At 37.9% G+C, this 17,890-nt stretch overlaps 1 protein-coding gene across 1 annotated transcript in view; it reads right to left on the bottom strand.

Moving 5' to 3' along the window:
* The window catches only part of PPP3CA (protein phosphatase 3 catalytic subunit alpha), a 226,459-nt gene that overhangs the window by 12,006 nt on the left and 196,563 nt on the right, over positions 1-17,890 (bottom strand). The window contains exons 11-12 of the mRNA XM_070757972.1: positions 1,685-1,769; positions 294-391 (exon numbers count right to left, since the gene is read on the bottom strand). Of these exons, the coding sequence (XP_070614073.1) occupies positions 294-391; positions 1,685-1,769 (183 nt within the window). The remainder of the gene's footprint in view (positions 1-293; positions 392-1,684; positions 1,770-17,890) is intronic.

Here is a 17,890-nt window from a genome sequence, read left to right as displayed (position 1 = left end):
AGGCAGATGAATTTTAGGAAGCTAGCAGCGGTATGAATTGGACATACTGTACTTTCCTCCAAGATTGTTGCGCTTCTTCTACTAGAGAGTAAGAAACCATCTATTTTTCTTCTAAATAATGTCAAGTGAGATAAAATTGGTCTGAAATTTAAGACTTGTTCTGTGTATGTACGTGCACCTGCGTGTGAAACCCAATTTTGAGCTCTATGGTCTTTCCCTCCCCCAGATGACTATAATGGAAAGAGGATGAAAAATGTAGGTCTATCACAATACACATGTGCAAAAGCACTTACCGCTTTGTAGGGTTTGTTTTCCTCCAGAGAGCACCCCGCTGGGCAGCATTCCTGTTGGGGTCAACCCTTTCAGCGTCAGTACACTCTCACTTTCTTCCCTGATGGGAACAGAAGGAGACATCAACTATGGCGAGCAACAGATACAATCAGAGGAAACAGGTTGTATAGCTGGGCACCCTTCTGACACTTCAAGAACACTTCTGTTCTTACAGCTTTTTTTATGGTGGCAAGCTGCTCTGGATGCCAGTCTTTTGAGTAAAAAAAGCAGGACCTCATATATAATCAACAGAACAAAATCAGGCCCAGGAGTTATTACATAATGTATATTCCTGTACTGTCTAAGTGTACTGTCTCAGCTCACATTAGAGAAACATCTTTCAGCTGTGGCGAGGGGGGCGTTTGCCCAGGTTCGCCTGGTCCACCACTTGCGGCCCTATTTGGACCGGGAGTCACTGCTCACAGTCACTCATGCCCTCATCACCTCGAGGCTCGACTATTGTAATGCTCTCTACATGGGGCTACCTTTGAAAAGTGTTCGGAAACTTCAGAGGTATTCCCAAAGAGGAAGAGGTTATTAAGAAAATTTTAGATTGCGCTGAAATGGATATGATGACAAGACGGTTAAATAACCAAGAAGAATCAGAATTTTATGTGATTTGGAATAAAGTGTATATATGGATAGATAAGAAGAAGAAGTAAAAGTTAAAACTAGGTGAGAATTGTAGAAGCATTGTTACGATTTAAATTTTGATGTTTTTTTTCTTGTTTATATATGAAGGTTTTTTTATATAAGGTTAAACAAAATTTCTTCTTTTCACTCAAATTAATAGGTTGATTTAAGGTATTAATAATGTATTCTTTTTTCTGTATGGTGATTTGACTTCTAGAATAAGAGGGGTAATTGCAACCATAGTTCCCTCTAAGCTGAGCAGTGAGCAATCGCTCACTTAAAAATCATCATCAACTCAGAGTTTTCCAAACCTGCCCAGAAGCCGAGAGGGAAATTTTATTATTATTTCTGTGTCGCCCAGTCCCGAAGGGAACTGTCGCTCAGTCACTATACTTTTCCGCCCACCCCAAAAAAAATTTAGAGAGAACACTGATTGCAACCCCAACTCTATGTTAAATGTGTGTTTGTGTGTATGTCAATTTTTATGAAAAATCAATAAAGTCTATGAATTCTGGTATGCACGCAGGGCCTGCCAGTCATGGCCCCCCATTCTCATTCCCCCCCTCCCAGTTGGGCTGCCAAGCCACAAAGGTTGGGACTGCTGCTGTAAAGCATCATAAAGCAGTGTAATAAATGCTATTGCTATTGTTATTTTTCTGAGGAATGTTTCTTTGAAGGAACGAACACTAATTTCCGATTTTAAAATACACGCAAGCCATACCTCAGTACAGAGAACACTCGAGCCATTTTCCCTATCGCCCGGATCTTGTTCCGTATAACCTCTTTTCGAGCGGCAGCTGTGGCTCCTATAAGGAGAAGAGAAAAAAGAAATAAAAATAATTTTTAGGATAATACCTGAACTTCAAGAACCTATAATAGATACATTTCGTCTTCCACAAGCCTTTCCCCATAATCCTATAAATTTATTTCAATATAGTTCATGTGTGCATAAATTACCTCAGCTATATGCTTTCCCTTCTTATTACAACCTGGATTTAGGCTTTGAATTATTTTTATAATTTTACAAGAAAATAATAATTAACTGCAACGATTCTATGATATAAGCTGTCATTTTTAGATTTTAATTTAAAACCGTGCAAGGCAAAACACTTTACAATAGAGTTTTTATCTTTCCACTAGTATGCAGTTAAGTTATATATTAAATAATACTTGAACATGTACAGTTCTATTGGTTCTCAGAATGCTTTCCCCTGTTTTCTGAAATATTTACCCTTTCCCTTTATAAGTCTGTATTTTAATAAAAATATATACTGAACAGCCACCGAGAAAGTATTATAGTCTACAATTTATATTGCAAACATCTGTGTCTGTGTGGTATATATTTGAGGAATTTATATTAAGAATTAATTTTAATAGAAGAGAAATATCGGTAAAGTACAAATTATTTTATAATATGACACCTCCTTATATCTATTTATTAAGTATCTTGGCAGGTGGCTTCTCGGGAAATACTTGCATCAACCATAAATACTTTTAAAAATATGTTCTCTACATCTAACTGGGAAGAAGCATAGAACTAGCTACTAGCTGCTTTGCATATTACAAGAATATGTAATGTATAAGCTTACATTTTTAGGAGAGATTGGACAATTTGTATGAATTAATATAAGGTTTCCTGCCTCAGCAGGTAGTTGGATAAGACCTCCAAGCATTGGATTAGAAGACTTTCCAATCCAATCTCCATGACCTTCCAACTTTGTATTTCTATTATTCTAATGTAATATATATATATATACAGTGATACCTCATCTTACAAACGCCTCATCATACAAACTTTTCGAGATACAAACCTGGGGTTTAAGATTTTTTTGCCTCTTCTTACAAACTATTTTCACCTTACAAACCCGTTGCCGCCGTTGGGATGCCCCGCTTCCAGACTTCCGTTGCCAGCGAAGCACCCATTTTTGCGCTGCTGGGATTCCCCTGAGGCTCCCCTCCATGGGAAACCCCATCTCCGGACTTCCGTGTTTTTGTGATGCTGCAGGGGAATCCCAGCAGACGAATCCCAGCAGCGCAAAAACGAGTGCTTTGCTGGCAATGGAAGTCCGGAGGTGGGGTTTCCCAGCGAGGGGAGCCTCAGTGAAATCACAGCATCGCAAAAACACAGAAGTCCAGAGGTGGGGTTTCCCATGGGGGGAGCCTCAGGGAAATCCCAGCAGCGCAAAAACAGGCGCTTCGGCTGGCAAATGGGGTGAATTTTGGGCTTGCACGGATTAATTGCTTTTCCATTGATTCCTATGGGAAACATTGTTTTGTCTTACAAACTTTTCACCTTAAGAACCTCGTCCCGGAACCAGTTACGTTTGTAAGACGAGGTATCACTGTATATATACCAGTTCCTGATCAAATGATTCTGTTCTCCCTGAATTCTTATAAAAAATGCTCAGAAAAATAATGTTCATTTTTATCCTGGGTCTCGGACCATACATGAAAATGAATCTATCTAAACATTTGCACATAGGATTTGAACATAATTCTCAATCACTTGAAAATATACATAATGGATTATTACAGAGCACTAGTTCAAGATCAGATTTTAATGTATGAAAGAAAAGAATGAAAATGTTTGTCTTCTGACTTGGCAAATGCTCCATGTGAAAAATGAAAAATTACACTGATAAGGTTCAGTCAACTAACCATCTGTGCCTGATTAATTTTAAACAAGATTTCATTTAGAGATGAAAAAACAAACCATATGTAGCATAAAATAGTCTGTAATCTTTAAAGCACGTGTTTGAAATAAGATGTATTATTGAAAGAAAAGGGAAGTTTTAGAAATAAAGACCAAGCGATAGAAAATAAAAGGAATTTCACATTATTTTGTAACTTTGGAGTTTGTTTGTTTGTTTGTTCGAACTTCATTCATTCATTCATTCATTCATTCATTCATTCATTCATTCATTCATTCATTTATTGGATTTGTATGCTGCCCCTCTCCAGAGACTCGGGGCGGCTAACAGCGACAATAACACAGTGTACAATAGTAATTTGGTATTAGAAATGATTAAAAATCCATTAATATAAAAACCAAACATACATACATACATACCATGCATATATGCTATCTTTAAAGCCTTTGCAAATATTGAAGTATATATTACTGCTTTTCTATCAGAAGAAATAGATTTTGTTAATTTCTATTGACAAATTAGTCCTTTAAAATATAATATATCCTTTTTGTTTACGCGTGGCATTTATTCAAGTAACATGATAACATAAAACAACACAAGAATGGATAGGTAATTATTACTGATTGGTTGGCATGCACTGCAGGTATGTCACGTGACATTTTTGGAGATGGGAGGGGTCACAGGTAAGGAGCACTGCAACATTGAAAAGTGTTCGGAAACTTCAGATCGTGCAGAATGCAGCTGCGAGAGCAATCATGGGTTTCCCAAATATGCCCATGTAACACCAACACTCCGCAGTCTGCATTGGTTGCCGATCAGTTTCCGGTCACAATTCAAAGTGTTGGTTATGACCTAGAAAGTCCTTCATGGCACCGGACCAGACTATCTCAGGGACCACCTTCTGCTGCACGAATCCCAGCGACCAGTTAGGTCCCACAGAGTTAGCCTTCTCCGGGTCCCGTCAACTAAACAATGTCGCTTGGCGGGACCCAGGGGAAGAGCCTTCTCTGTGGTGGCCCCGACCCTCTGGAACCAACTCCCCCCAGAGATTACAATTGCTCCCACCCTCCTTGCCTTTCATAAGCTTCTTAAAACCCACCTCTGCCACCAGGCATGGGGGAATTGAGATACTCTTTCCCCCTAGGCCTTTAACAATTTTATGCATGGTATGTCTGTATGTATGTTGGTTTTACAATAGGGGTTTTTAACTGTTTATATTGGATTGTCATATGCTGTTTACTACTGTTGTTAGCCGCCCCGAGTCTACGGAGAGGGGCGGCATACAAATCCAATCCAATCCAATCAAAATCAAACATCACAAAAGAAGCCTCCACATTTTTACATTATTGCCGTGTTGCATTTACATCTGAAAAGCATAATTCCACGCAAAATTACTTTGAGATAAGGTGGGTGGCCTACAAATTTGATTTATAAAATTGCATAAATTTACATATGATTAGGAAATAACATGATTTGAGCACTGTTCTTAAGATATCTGCTGCAGCATCTTTGGGGATACACACAGGTATACACACACAAACAGTGCTCAAATCAGGCTATTTTCTAATTTTATGTGGGTGTTTAGGCCACATGCCAATTTTGATATGATCACATCCTTATCTTTTTTGTATCATGCCAATGTGAGATCATTATAAAAGGAGAAGAAATAGCTTTAGGTACAAAACTCTTTTCTACCCAACATAGAAATATGGTTCTTAAAAGTAGAGAAGTGATCTGTGAAAAAAATAAATCCTGGAATAATGGTAAAGAAAAATGTTACTGAGACAGAATGTTACTGTCCAAAGATAATGATACAGCTACATAAACTTAAGGATTTATGTCATAAGCTAAAGAAAGCAGGAACGAGTTAGTCTCAGACAAGGAAATTTTATCTGAAACTAGAATTGTACTTGAACAACGGGAGAAGTAAGGAATAAAAGAATTCCTTGACTGACATTAAAATCTGCTGCATTTTTCTTATTGGGTATTTCAAACATTAAGTATAAAAAAGAAATTTATTATTTAATAATACATATACTGGTTGTGGCAAGAATTACATTTGTGCAGAAATGGAAAGAAAAGGAAATACCAAAGGACGCAGAAGTTTGCAAAAAAATTATAGAATGTGCAGAATTAGACATGATGACAAAACGCTTGAATAATCAAGCAGAAACAGAATTTTATAAAATATGGGATAAAGTATACGGATGGTGGAACTTTAAAAACCACATTAAAAGTTAAAGAATTTAGAACTTTTAGAACTTATTGTTTTGAAATTTTATAAGATAGAGTAAAATAGTTTTAAAATGTTTACAGTATGATAAAGTTAGATGTGTTACTGTATTCATTATAATATATTTCTTGAATAAGTATTTTATAGATAAAGAAATTTAATTAACATAAGAATATAGAGTTAAATTCAATAAGTATCTAATATATTTTTGTATTGATCTGATTACAGTTAGGTTTTTATTTTTTGTAGTAGTTAGACTTCTAAGATAAGCGGAGCAATGTTGTACGTCTTTGTTTGTCTTTTGTGTTTGAGTGTCTTGGGTGTCTTTTGTGTCTTGAGTGTTTAATGTTGTACGTCTTTGTTTGTCTTTTTAAAAAATACGATTAAAAAAAAAAGATTTGTGAACGAATTGCCTTTAGAACAAGATGTGTTCATCCGTCCTCTTTGCTGAGTTCCCTTGGAAAGATTTATATGCTTCTCAATAAAAGAAATAGTTTAGAGCCATGATGGTACACCTATGGTATGTGTGCCACAATGGAACACGAAACCCTCTTTGCAGGCAAGTGAGCCATTGACCAGCTCAGCTCCACTGCGCATGCGCAAGTGCCTCTCGCCGGCAAGCTGATTTTTGGGTCAGCCAAGCTCATGCGTTCTCCACAGTTTCTGGGGCCTGTGCCTTCCCAGATCTCTGGAGATCTCACCCCAGTGCTGCTCCATTTGTGGATGGGAGGTGTTTTCTCATGTCCCAACTCCAGGGGAAGAGCCTTCTCTGTGGTGGCCCCATCCCTCTGGAATCAACTCCCTTCAGACATTCGAACAGCCCCCACCCTCCTCGCCTTCTGTAAAATGCTGAAGCCCCACCTTTGTCACTACGTGTGGGGATAATTACCACCTTCTCCCCCCTTTTTTATTATGTTTTCGGCCTTACTGTATGATAGATCAGGTTGAATGTGTATGATTGTATAGTTAGGGATTTTACTATGTTATTAATGTTTTTTTAAAATTGATTTCATTTTTCTACTACTGGATTAATACACTATAACAATTTACTTTCTGAAAGTGTAATTGTGTAAATCTCAGATAAAGCAAAACAATGTGTTACGTTTTATAGCCAATTTTAGTTTTTAAAGCCATAGTTAGAAATATTAAGGTTCACAGAACTTTTTTAATTAAAAAAAGAAAGAAAATATAAACAATTATAAATGTCTATGACAATGTTAAAAGTTTGCAAAGAATTCACAGGAGGCATAGGAGGATCCAATTAATTGTATTCAAATAGAAAATATGTATCTTTTTAAATGACAATATAAAAAAGAAACAATAAATAAAATATTAGATTAATTTTAGATTATAAATTATGCTGCAATCCACGAATTAAAATAATGAATAAAATAGTAACTTTTCCAGTGAATATTACATATTGAGATAATATGGTGGGGATAATATGGTAGGGAAGTAATAGAAATAAGCTATTAGTTTCTTTTAAAATATAAAAACACATTGTAGTTACCCACTACAATGTGTAGTATTTAAGTGGTCATGCATGTAATTCATGGACTCAACCAGCAGCTATCTTGAAATATTTCCAGCTCAAAAATTGTATATAAATTGCATTTGAGCATGGGGGAGGGGAGAATATACTTGAGAAAGAATAAATAAAACATGCATATAGACTAGAATATTAAAGAAAGATGCTAAAACATGCAAAGTGCATACATGAAAATTATCCACCACAATAAACCTGTGGGTTTAATTCTTTTGTGCAGAAAATGTAAAACTAGCTGCTTGTTCTTGTGTTCACTTTCCTATTAAAAACACTTCCCACCTGGACCTTATTTAACCCTTTAACATATTTAAATGTTTCGATCGTGTCCCCCCTTTTCCTTCTGTCCTCCAGACTATACAGATTGAGTTCATGAAGTCTTTCCTGATACGTTTTATGCTTAAGACCTTCCACCATTCTTGTAGCCCGTCTTTGGACCCGTTCAATTTTGTCAATATCTTTTTGTAGGTGAGGTCTCCAGAACTGAACACAGTATTCCAAATGGGGTCTCACCAGCGCTCTATATAGAGGGATCACAATCTCCCTCTTCCTGCTTGTTATACCTCTAGCTATGCAGCCAAACATCCTACTTGCTTTTCCTACTGCCCGACCACACTGCTCACCCATTTTGAGACTGTCAGGAATCACTACCCCTAAATCCTTCTCTTCTGAAGTTTTTGCTAACACAGAACTGCCAATGCAATACTCAGATTGAGGATTCCTTTTCCCCAAGTGCATTATTTTACATTTGGAAACATTAAACTGCAGTTTCCATTGCTTTGACCATTGTAGACTCATGGACAGCCTAAGAACTGATTGAAATCGTGATGGGAATGGGTGGGTTTTGATTTGATCTTTGTGCCGGAACTACTTCATTGTAGAAAATGTCAAATTTGGTCAATGACAGGCAGATGCTAAATTAAAGGATACATTCTGGATCCTGACACCAAAATGACTCCAAAAGGTCTATATAGTACTGCTTAGTGAAAACTATATTTCTACGCTAAGGAACTTCTGTAGCTATGTTGTAGACTAAATGTCAAAAGGACAAAATTTCCCTCTCTCATGGCATTGCTTAAAATATTGCAAGTATATAAAATGTATTATAGATTACAGTGATCCCTCGAGTTTCGCGATCTCGATCTTCGCGAAACGCTATATCGCGATTTTTTTAAAAAATAATTAAAAAAAACCCCACTTCCGCGTTTGGCTTCGGGAGTCAGCTGGGAAGCGGCGCGGCTGTTTTAAAAGGTCGCCGCCGGCCTGGGGGGCTTCCCAGCACCCCCCCAAACCCCCAACCCGGGTTTGGGGGGTGCTGTGAAGCCTCCCAAGCCGGCGGCGACCTTTTAAAACAGCCGCGCGGCTTCCCAACTGAGTCCTGAAGCCAAACGCCAAAGGTGAACTTCCGCGTTTGGCTTCAGGACTCAGTTGGGAAGCCGCGCGGCTGTTTTAAAAGGTCGCCGCCGGCATGGGGGGCTTCACAGCACCCCCCCAAACCCCCAACCTGGGTCTTCCCGGCCGCCCACACAAAGGGGAAACCCCGGCTCCTCGCTGATGCCCGCCGCTCACCCGCCCGCCAGCAAGAGGGGAAGACCCAGGGAAGGTTCCTTCGGCCGCCCAACAGCTGATCTGCTCGGTAGCGCAGCAGCAGCGAGGAGCCGAATCGGGGTTTCCCCTTTGCGTGGGCGGCGGGGAACGCAAACTCCACCATCTGCGCATGCGCGGCCATGGGAAAAAGGGCGCGCATGCGCAGATGGTGTTTTTACTTCCGCAACCCTACATTGCGAAAAATCGATTATCGCGAGGGGTCTGGGAACGGAACCCTCGCGATAATAGAGGGATCACTGTACAACAAATGAGTATCCAGGGCTTCAAATATTCAATCGGCTTGCTAAAGCAATCAGCAAATTTAACACTAAATGATATATTCTGAGCTGGTGTGTGTATTCATTGTTGTATTAATTGCTATTAATCAAGAACCTATTAACATCATAGCAAGTTTAAAGTTTTTAGGCTTAACATTCTTCCTCAATTATTCAAAAAATTCAGAAAAATGCCATCAAGTTAAAAACATTTATTCAAGCAGCAGTTTCCCTGGAAACGAATTTGAAATAACATGGTGCAACCAACTTTAAGATCTCTTTAATTTTTTCATAACCTTAACCAAGCTTCCATACCATTCATGGTGAAGCTTGATAATATCATAGCAGATGTAAAGACATTTTCATTTCCCAATGACATAAATTACTATGTCATTAGTAACATAGCAGCAGTCATTAATTGTAATTTTGAGCAAATTGTACACAGAGTGGATAGTGAAAGACCACTTAATCAAGAAGGGTGAATTTTGCTCTAACATCCAACTGCTTAGGAAATGATACTTTGTGGGGAATTATTTGTATCAAAACTGTAGGTTGTAAAGATTCAGTAGCCCACCCTGCGATATTTTTTCTTTGAAATATATTTACACCCACCCTCCCCACCATTTTTAATTTGAATAAGGCAAATCTGTTTTAAGGATGCAAATATACCACGATCAACGTGATCTTTACATAATTAATCTACACCAGCCTACTATCAATCAATCAATATCAACTTTATTTGATTAGTCAATCGACCATATCAAAGCGAGGAAAAGGACCACATTGGTCGTCATAAAACTGTGACTGGTTAAAATACAATAAAATTGGCTAAAATAGAGGGAATTTGAATAAATAATAAGTTAAAATGCAGTATAATAAGCTAAAACCGAGTAGTAAAACATGAGAATATAACTCGTGCAAAGGATTATATTAAACAGATCTAAGATACTGATATAAAATATTCTTAAGTGAGTTCATCTCCTTTGCATGCCACCCCAATATGTTCTATATAGCGTATTCTCATCTAAACAGCCCTGACTATAAACTTAGCGGTTCTAGAAACTACATATATATTTGTACCCTGAAGAAAATATGATAATTGTTTATTACAGTCCCAGTGTATGATTTTGTCAAGTAGGGGCTGTAAATACTGAGGTCTTACTGAGGAGTATAGTTTACAATTGAGTGCAATGTCTTCTATTTCTGGTGCACCGCAAATGCATGTTCTCTCAAAATATGGTACTTGGTGGAATCGTCCATATTTGACCATAGAATCTAACTGCTCAAATCTTGCTCTAGTGAGTGCTGTTCTATGGTATTGGGTCAGACCCATTGTCAGGTATTTTTCTAGTTGAAAGGCTGTTTTGTTCTTGGCTAACCATTTCAGTGACCTGCACTTAGAAAGTGCCTCAATATCAGTTTGTGCACTAACATCTAAAACTCTTTGTTTAAATATTGCCATGGCCTACTAGAGAATTGAGCAACCTATTCTTTACTTGATGGGTAACAAAATATTTCCATCAATTGTGGACAACAGGGGATGCTAGGGCACCTATTCTAAATAGTCATTTGATTATTATGGATTTAGGAAAGTGAATATAATACAGAATACAATTTTGAGAATTTGGTAGGAAGATACGAAGTTAAAAGTTTCTGAGAGTTAGCACTAGGAAAAGTTATACAACAGCAAATTAAATATAAGCCTTTCTTGACCATTTAATAATACCTTTCATCTGTGCATAAATAGGATCTTCTTATGAAATTCCAGAGTAGGGGGGAAAAGAAAAGAGTTCAGTGAAGAGAAGAGGTTTTTTTTTAAAGAAAGAAAGAAAGGAGAACGAAGAAGAGTGTAATACAAGACAACATCAATGGGAAAGTAATACTTAAGTACTTCTGAAAAACAGAAAAAGAAACAAATTAGAGAGGGAACACTGAAAAGGAACAGAAAAAAGAATTGTGAGAAGAAAAAAAACACACTTCAGCACAGCTTTGTTAGTAAAATTTGCAATAAATTAAAATGCAGGAAGATAACCATAAGGCTGGTCCACTACTGGCCATGTTGTTTGGGTCGTGCATTGATTCATTTAGGAGATCAAGTATGACTTGTCAGCCACAAGAATTCATAGGTATTGAGAAATATGTTTCTCAAGAGGGTTTTTTTTTAATTTGGCCATGTATATCTCCCAGAGTAATTTATTATACAATATTGGGCCAGGAGCGGAGAGCATAGATTCACTCATTCACATCTGCATCAAGCCATGGCTTAACATCAATCCTTGTCTATAACCCTGATCTTTCTCAGAATATGAAAAAAAGAAACCTTCCCTTATATACCAAGAAACCTTCCCTTACATACAGACCGGGCGTGGCCAACTGTTTCTTATAGCTTTGACTGCCAAGACTTTTTTCCATAGACTATTTTCTAAAACTTATCCCATAAAGCTGTTCCTGTCTGCTTCTAAACCTTCTGATCCAGGCATCTAATGGGGGCTCCTGCTCCTCAGTGTCCTCCTCCCCCTCTGAGTCAGACATTACCATCCTTGGGGTTTCTACAGTTTATGGAGGTTCCTCAGGTTCCAGCTCTCCCTCACTCTCACTCTCTGATTCAGCTGGAAAGAACGCTGACCTAGGGTACCAAACTGGGCCTGGTTCATCCTCCTCAGAATCTATCACTAACTGATCCAGTCATGGATCATCAACACCCTTGAAAACGTCCAAAGATATTTCACCAGAAGAGCCCTTCACTCCTCCATTCAAAACAGAATACCCTACGAAAATAGACTAACAATCCTGGGTCTAGAAAGCTTAGAACTATGATGCCTAAAACACGATTTAAGTATTGCCCACAAGATCATATGCTGCAATGTCCTACCTGTCAATGACTACTTCAGCTTCAACTGCAACAACACAAGAGCACGCAACAGATTCAAACTTAATATTAACCGCTCCAAACTTGACTGTAAAAAATATGACTTTAACAATTGAGTTGTCGAAGCGTGGAACTCATTACAGGACTCAATAGTGTCAACCCCTAACCCCCAACATTTCTCCCTTAGACTATCCACGATTGACCTCTCCAGGTTCGTAAGAGGCCAATAAGGGGCGTACATAAGTGCACTAGTGTGCCTTTCGTCTCCTGTCCAATTGTCTTTCCTTTATCTCATATTTCATATATACTTTCTTCCTTTCATATATCTTCTCCTCTAAGTTCACTTTTACCCTTATATATATTACTTCATGTCTATCTTCTTCCTATGTATTTGTGTATTGGACAAATGAATGAATAAATAAATACAGATTGAGTTCATTAAGTCTTTCCTGATACGTTTTATGCTTAAGACCTTCCACCATTCTTGTAGCCCGTCTTTGGACCCGTTCAATTTTGTCAATATCTTTTTGTAGGTGAGGTCTCCAGAATTGAACACAGTACTCCAAATGGGGTCTCACCAGCGCTCTATATAGCGGGATCACAATCTCCCATAGCGGAATCACAATCTCACAATCTCTCTCTGTAATAATGATTTGCATTTTGGGGCTAAAGGACAGTGACTCTTCGATTGCTGAATAAAGTTGCCATCAATACTTTTTGACATCTGCCTATTCAGCATGATTCTGAAAACGAGCTGCTCAATGTAGAATCCTGATCAAGTAATTCACTGCCATCTAAACAACCATAAATCTTATCCATCCTACTCTGGCCAGACATTTCAGAGTATGACTTTTCTCTATAATTAGGCTCAATGACTTAAGAGAATAACACTTTGATAACCATTCCTGGATACTGGGTAAAGTCTCAAGGTACCAGGAAGGAGATTTAGTTCAAGTATTTACTCAGCCAAAAAAACCAACCACCACTACTTGAATCTCTTCAATCAGTAATTAACTCTCAGGGATGTTATGAGGATAAAATAGTAGAGATGAATACCATGAAAGCCTCCTTAAAATCCCTGGAGAAAAGGCAAGATAAATATACAGCATCGTTATGACAGCAGCTTTGAAATATAACTCATCTTCATCGTTGTCCTACACCTACCCAAGTTACAGTCTGTAACAGTAGCATTTGGTAGATAAAACTCTGAATTTCAACTCTGAACTTCAGAATGCAACATCATATGTTTATGGTTGCATTCCGGCTTTTTGTTCCCCTTTGGTTTTTCTTTAACTATTTTTGTTCCTTTCCACTTCAGACGATATATTTGAATAAAAAATCCACTAAAGATCAAAGGAACATTAAAAATATATATCCCCATATATATATACCTATATCACATCTCAGACATTAACACCCTTGAAAATGTCCAAAGATACTTCACCAGAAGAGCCCTTTACTCCTCCACTAGAAATAGAACACTCTACGAGACTAGACTTTCAATCCTGGCCTAGAAAGCCTAGAACTAAGACGCCTTAAACATGATCTAAGTATTGCCCACAAGATCATATGCTGCAACGTCCTGCCTGTCGGCGACTACTTCAGCTTCAACCATAACAACACAAGAGCACACAACAGATTTAAACTTAATATTAACCGCTCCAAACTTGACTGTAAAAAATATGACTTCAGTAACCGAGTTGTCGAAGTATGGAACTCATTACTGGACTCCATAGTGTCATCCCCAAACCCCCAACACTTTACCCTTAGATTATCTACGGTTGACCTATCCAGATTCCTAAGAGGTCAGTAAGGGGCGAGTACAAGTGCACTAGAGTGCCTTCCGTCCCCTGTCCTATTGCTCTCCTATATCTCCTATACCTTTCTTCTATTCCTATATCTCTTCTTCTATTCTTTCATTGATATGTTCTATTACTATATCTTCATCTTGTATTTTACTATGTGTATATATCCACTAAAACTCTCATTGTGTATTGGACAAAATAAATAAATAAATAAATAAATAAATAAATAAAAATAAAAAATAAATAAATTGCAGGCTATGGCATTTTGAGATCCAACTAAGGATTTAGCTTTGGCTTCCGTTTATTAATGCTGTGTAAAACACTATTTAAGTGCTCTCTAATATATCATTGTCCACGGCTCCTTTTCTCTGCTCCCTTTTTGTCACAGATAAAGTACAATAAATTTGTTTGCAACTGTCGGTTTACATTTCCCAATTTACATTTCTTCCTGATTTAATGTCTCTTGACTACATAATCAATGACTAATGACACCATTTTATTGCATAGCACCATCACTTATTTTGTTACCCAATCTTGTGGTAGTTTTCTTTAAATATTAATAAACAGGTCAGTTAGTAATTTATTCAACCATTTTTCTCAAATGTCGTTTTCTCCTTTCCTGAAGGTAATGGCAGACGTTCAGAGGCATCAATTGACGAGAGCTACATTATGCAGCATATCTTTAAACCAATGTCATAAAATTGCGCATATCTTTTAAAGGGGCGAAGCTTTCATCTTTTGATTTTCACCCTGTGATGTTTCTTCACCCATATCCCACAGTAACGTTCTACTTTTAAAAAATTATATCAGTATCAATAAAAAATAGTGAAGTGGTATTTTTAACACTCAAGATATCAAAACCCTCCAACAGGAATAATCTCTCACTCTCCTTGCTATTATGACAGCAAAAGAACTACATTTCTACCAATGCCATCTAGTGAATATCTGTCACAACTAAATGTGTTAAAGTTACATTTCAATAAAATTAATCTAAGGAACAAAAAGTTAGGCCAGGTAATTAGCAAAATTCGCTTCAGCGTTGCTAAATGCAGAGAACAGATCATGTTCTTAGCTATCAAACTGTCTATCATGTTAGTGGGTAATTTTAATTAGTACTTAATTATTTCATTCATTTGCACCAAGTCAATATCCCTATTAATTAGAAAATCAAGTCAAACTGTGAAAGCACTGTATAGATACCTTGGCAAATATGTGGGCTTTATATTAATTCATAAACATAATATACTGAAGAATAAATGGAATGGAATTAGAATTATGATGTATGCATTTATGTGCATGGGCACGCATGCACACACATAAAGGAAAACTCTAAAATAAATGCTTGCATTTAATATTATCTACAGCAGTGTTTCCCAACCGTGGCAACTTGAAGATATCTGGACTTCAACTCCCAGAATTCCCCAGCCAGCATTCGCTGGCTGGGGAATTCTGGGAGTTGAAGTCCAAATATCTTCAAGTTGCCACGGTTGGGAAACACTGATCTACAGTATTTACTTCTAGTCTCCAGTCTTTAATTATTAACATCTAAATCAAATAGAAACATAGAAACATAGAAGACTGACGGCAGAAAAAGACCTCATGGTCCATCTAGTCTGCCCTTATACTATTTCCTGTATTTTATCTTACAATGGATATATGTTTATCCCAGGCATGTTTAAATTCAGTTACTGTGGATTTATCTACCACGTCTGCGGGAAGTTTGTTCCAAGGATCTACTAACTCTTTCAGTGAAATAATATTTTCTCATGTTGCTTTTGATCTTTCCCCCAACTAACTTCAGATTGTGTCCCCTTGTTCTTGTGTTCACTTTCCTATTAAAAACACTTCCCTCCTGAACCTTATTTAACCCTTTGACATATTTAAATGTTTCGATCACGTCCCCCCTTTTCCTTCTGTCCTCCAGACTATACAGATTGAGTTCATGAAGTCTTTCCTGATACGTTTTATGCTTAAGACCTTCCACCATTCTTAAGACTTTTCACCATCAAATAAGAGATTTCTTCAAATATATGATTCTTAGTGCATGGTATGGAATAATATAGTTCCACCTTTCAACTGCAATGTTGTTTATAACTCTTTGGCATTAAGTATTCTTAGGTTTAGTCAAAAGCTATTTTCTTCTCATGCCAATTAACAGTTTGTGAAGTTATTATTTCAACCAGAGTTGCATCTATGCAAGTTTTATCTATTCTTTATTTTCATCCTTTGCCTCACTTGTCTGTTTATCTGACCAGTTAGCCATACTGTATGGTTTTGCCCACAACATCATGACCTCCAGTGTGATGATATCACAAGTACCTATAAAACCCAACAATGTGGGTGGCCAAGGTCAATTAGATAAAATAATAATAAGAGAAAATGAGCCTGAAGACAACACAGTCACTAGGAAACCAACAAGATGAAAAACACAATTTCTTCTTGGGCTTGGTTTCGTACCTCTGGACCGTCAGCTAGAATGTTAGCAAAGTTGTTCATTATGCACATCTACTGCCTCCATGGTATTCTACAGAGGATAATATCGGATAGGTGTGTGTGTCATTTTACCACCAAATTCTGGAGGAAATTCTTGGAAAGGGGGGGGGAAACCAAACAGGTATTCAACTCTGCATTCCATTGAGCCTCGCACAGGGTAGCTGAGAGAGCCAACTCAATGGTAGAAAGGTACCTGCATTGTTCCGTAAATAGAAACATAGAAACATAGAAGTCTGACGGCAGAAAAAGACCTCATGGTCCATCTAGTCTGCCCTTATACTATTTTCTGTATTTTATCTTAGGATGGATATATGTTTATCCCAGGCATGTTTAAATTCAGTGACTGTGGATTTATCTACCATGTCTGCTGGAAGTTTGTTCCAAGGATCTACTACTCTTTCAGTGAAATAATATTTTCTCATGTTGCTTTTGATCTTTCCCCCAACTAACTTCAGATTGTGTCCCCTTGTTCTTGTGTTCACTTTCCTATTAAAAACACTTCCCTCCTGGACCTTATTTAACCCTTTAACATATTTAAATGTTTCGATCATGTCCCCCCTTTTCCTTCTGTCCTCCAGACTATACAGATGGAGTTCTTGAAGTCTTTCCTGATACGTTTTATGCTTAAGACCTTCCACCATTCTTGTAGCCCGTCTTTGGACCCGTTCAATTTTGTCAATATCTTTTTGTAGGTGAGGTCTCCAGAACTGAACACAGTACTCCAAATGTGGTCTCACCAGCATTCTATATAGCGGGATCATAATCTCCCTCTTCCTGCTTGTTATACCTCTAGCTATGCAGCCAAGCATCCTACTTGCTTTCCCTACCGCCTGCCTGCACTGTTCACCCATCAACAAATGGATAGGGCCGACCTACTCCTGTTTGCAGAGGTGGCCTACAACAACGCAATACACGCCAGTACCAGCTTAACTCCATTCAAGGTGGCTACTGGATGGGAGTTCATGCCAATACCTGAGTATCCCCAAAATACCATGGCCAGTGACCCAGCTGTAAGGGAGTGGATGGCAGGAACGCAGGTGTGGAAACCATCAAACCATCGCTGACAGGTATAAGCTGCAAGCCGACAAAATCTGGAGAATGCAGGCTCCATTCTAGGAGGACCAAGGCATATTTTGATCCACTAAATATTTAAACTTACACCTCCTAAGTAAGAAGCTGGTCCCTAAGTACACTGGGCCTTTCCCAGTGGTATGTGGGAACTCTGGTTCAGCGCAGTATCAACTGCCTTGTTTGTTGGGGAGCACGGGTAAACAATCCCAACAAGAGTTTCTCTTTGAGATTGTCAATGAATGCTCAGAAAGAAGTAAAGCAGACTTCTTTACTTTACACAAACCAGGTTTGTGTTTGTTTGTGCACCTTTCTCTTTTCATTTTGGGACCTGATATCATATTTATTATTTAATCTACAGCGGTACCTTTAGTTACGAAGTTAACTCGTTCCATGATCAGGT

The sequence above is a fragment of the Erythrolamprus reginae genome, chromosome 7 (assembly GCF_031021105.1).
Source record: "Erythrolamprus reginae isolate rEryReg1 chromosome 7, rEryReg1.hap1, whole genome shotgun sequence".
Classification (NCBI taxonomy): domain Eukaryota; kingdom Metazoa; phylum Chordata; class Lepidosauria; order Squamata; family Dipsadidae; genus Erythrolamprus; species Erythrolamprus reginae.
Note: the sequence above shows the minus strand (reverse complement) of the source record. Positions and strands in the feature narration are given on the sequence as shown.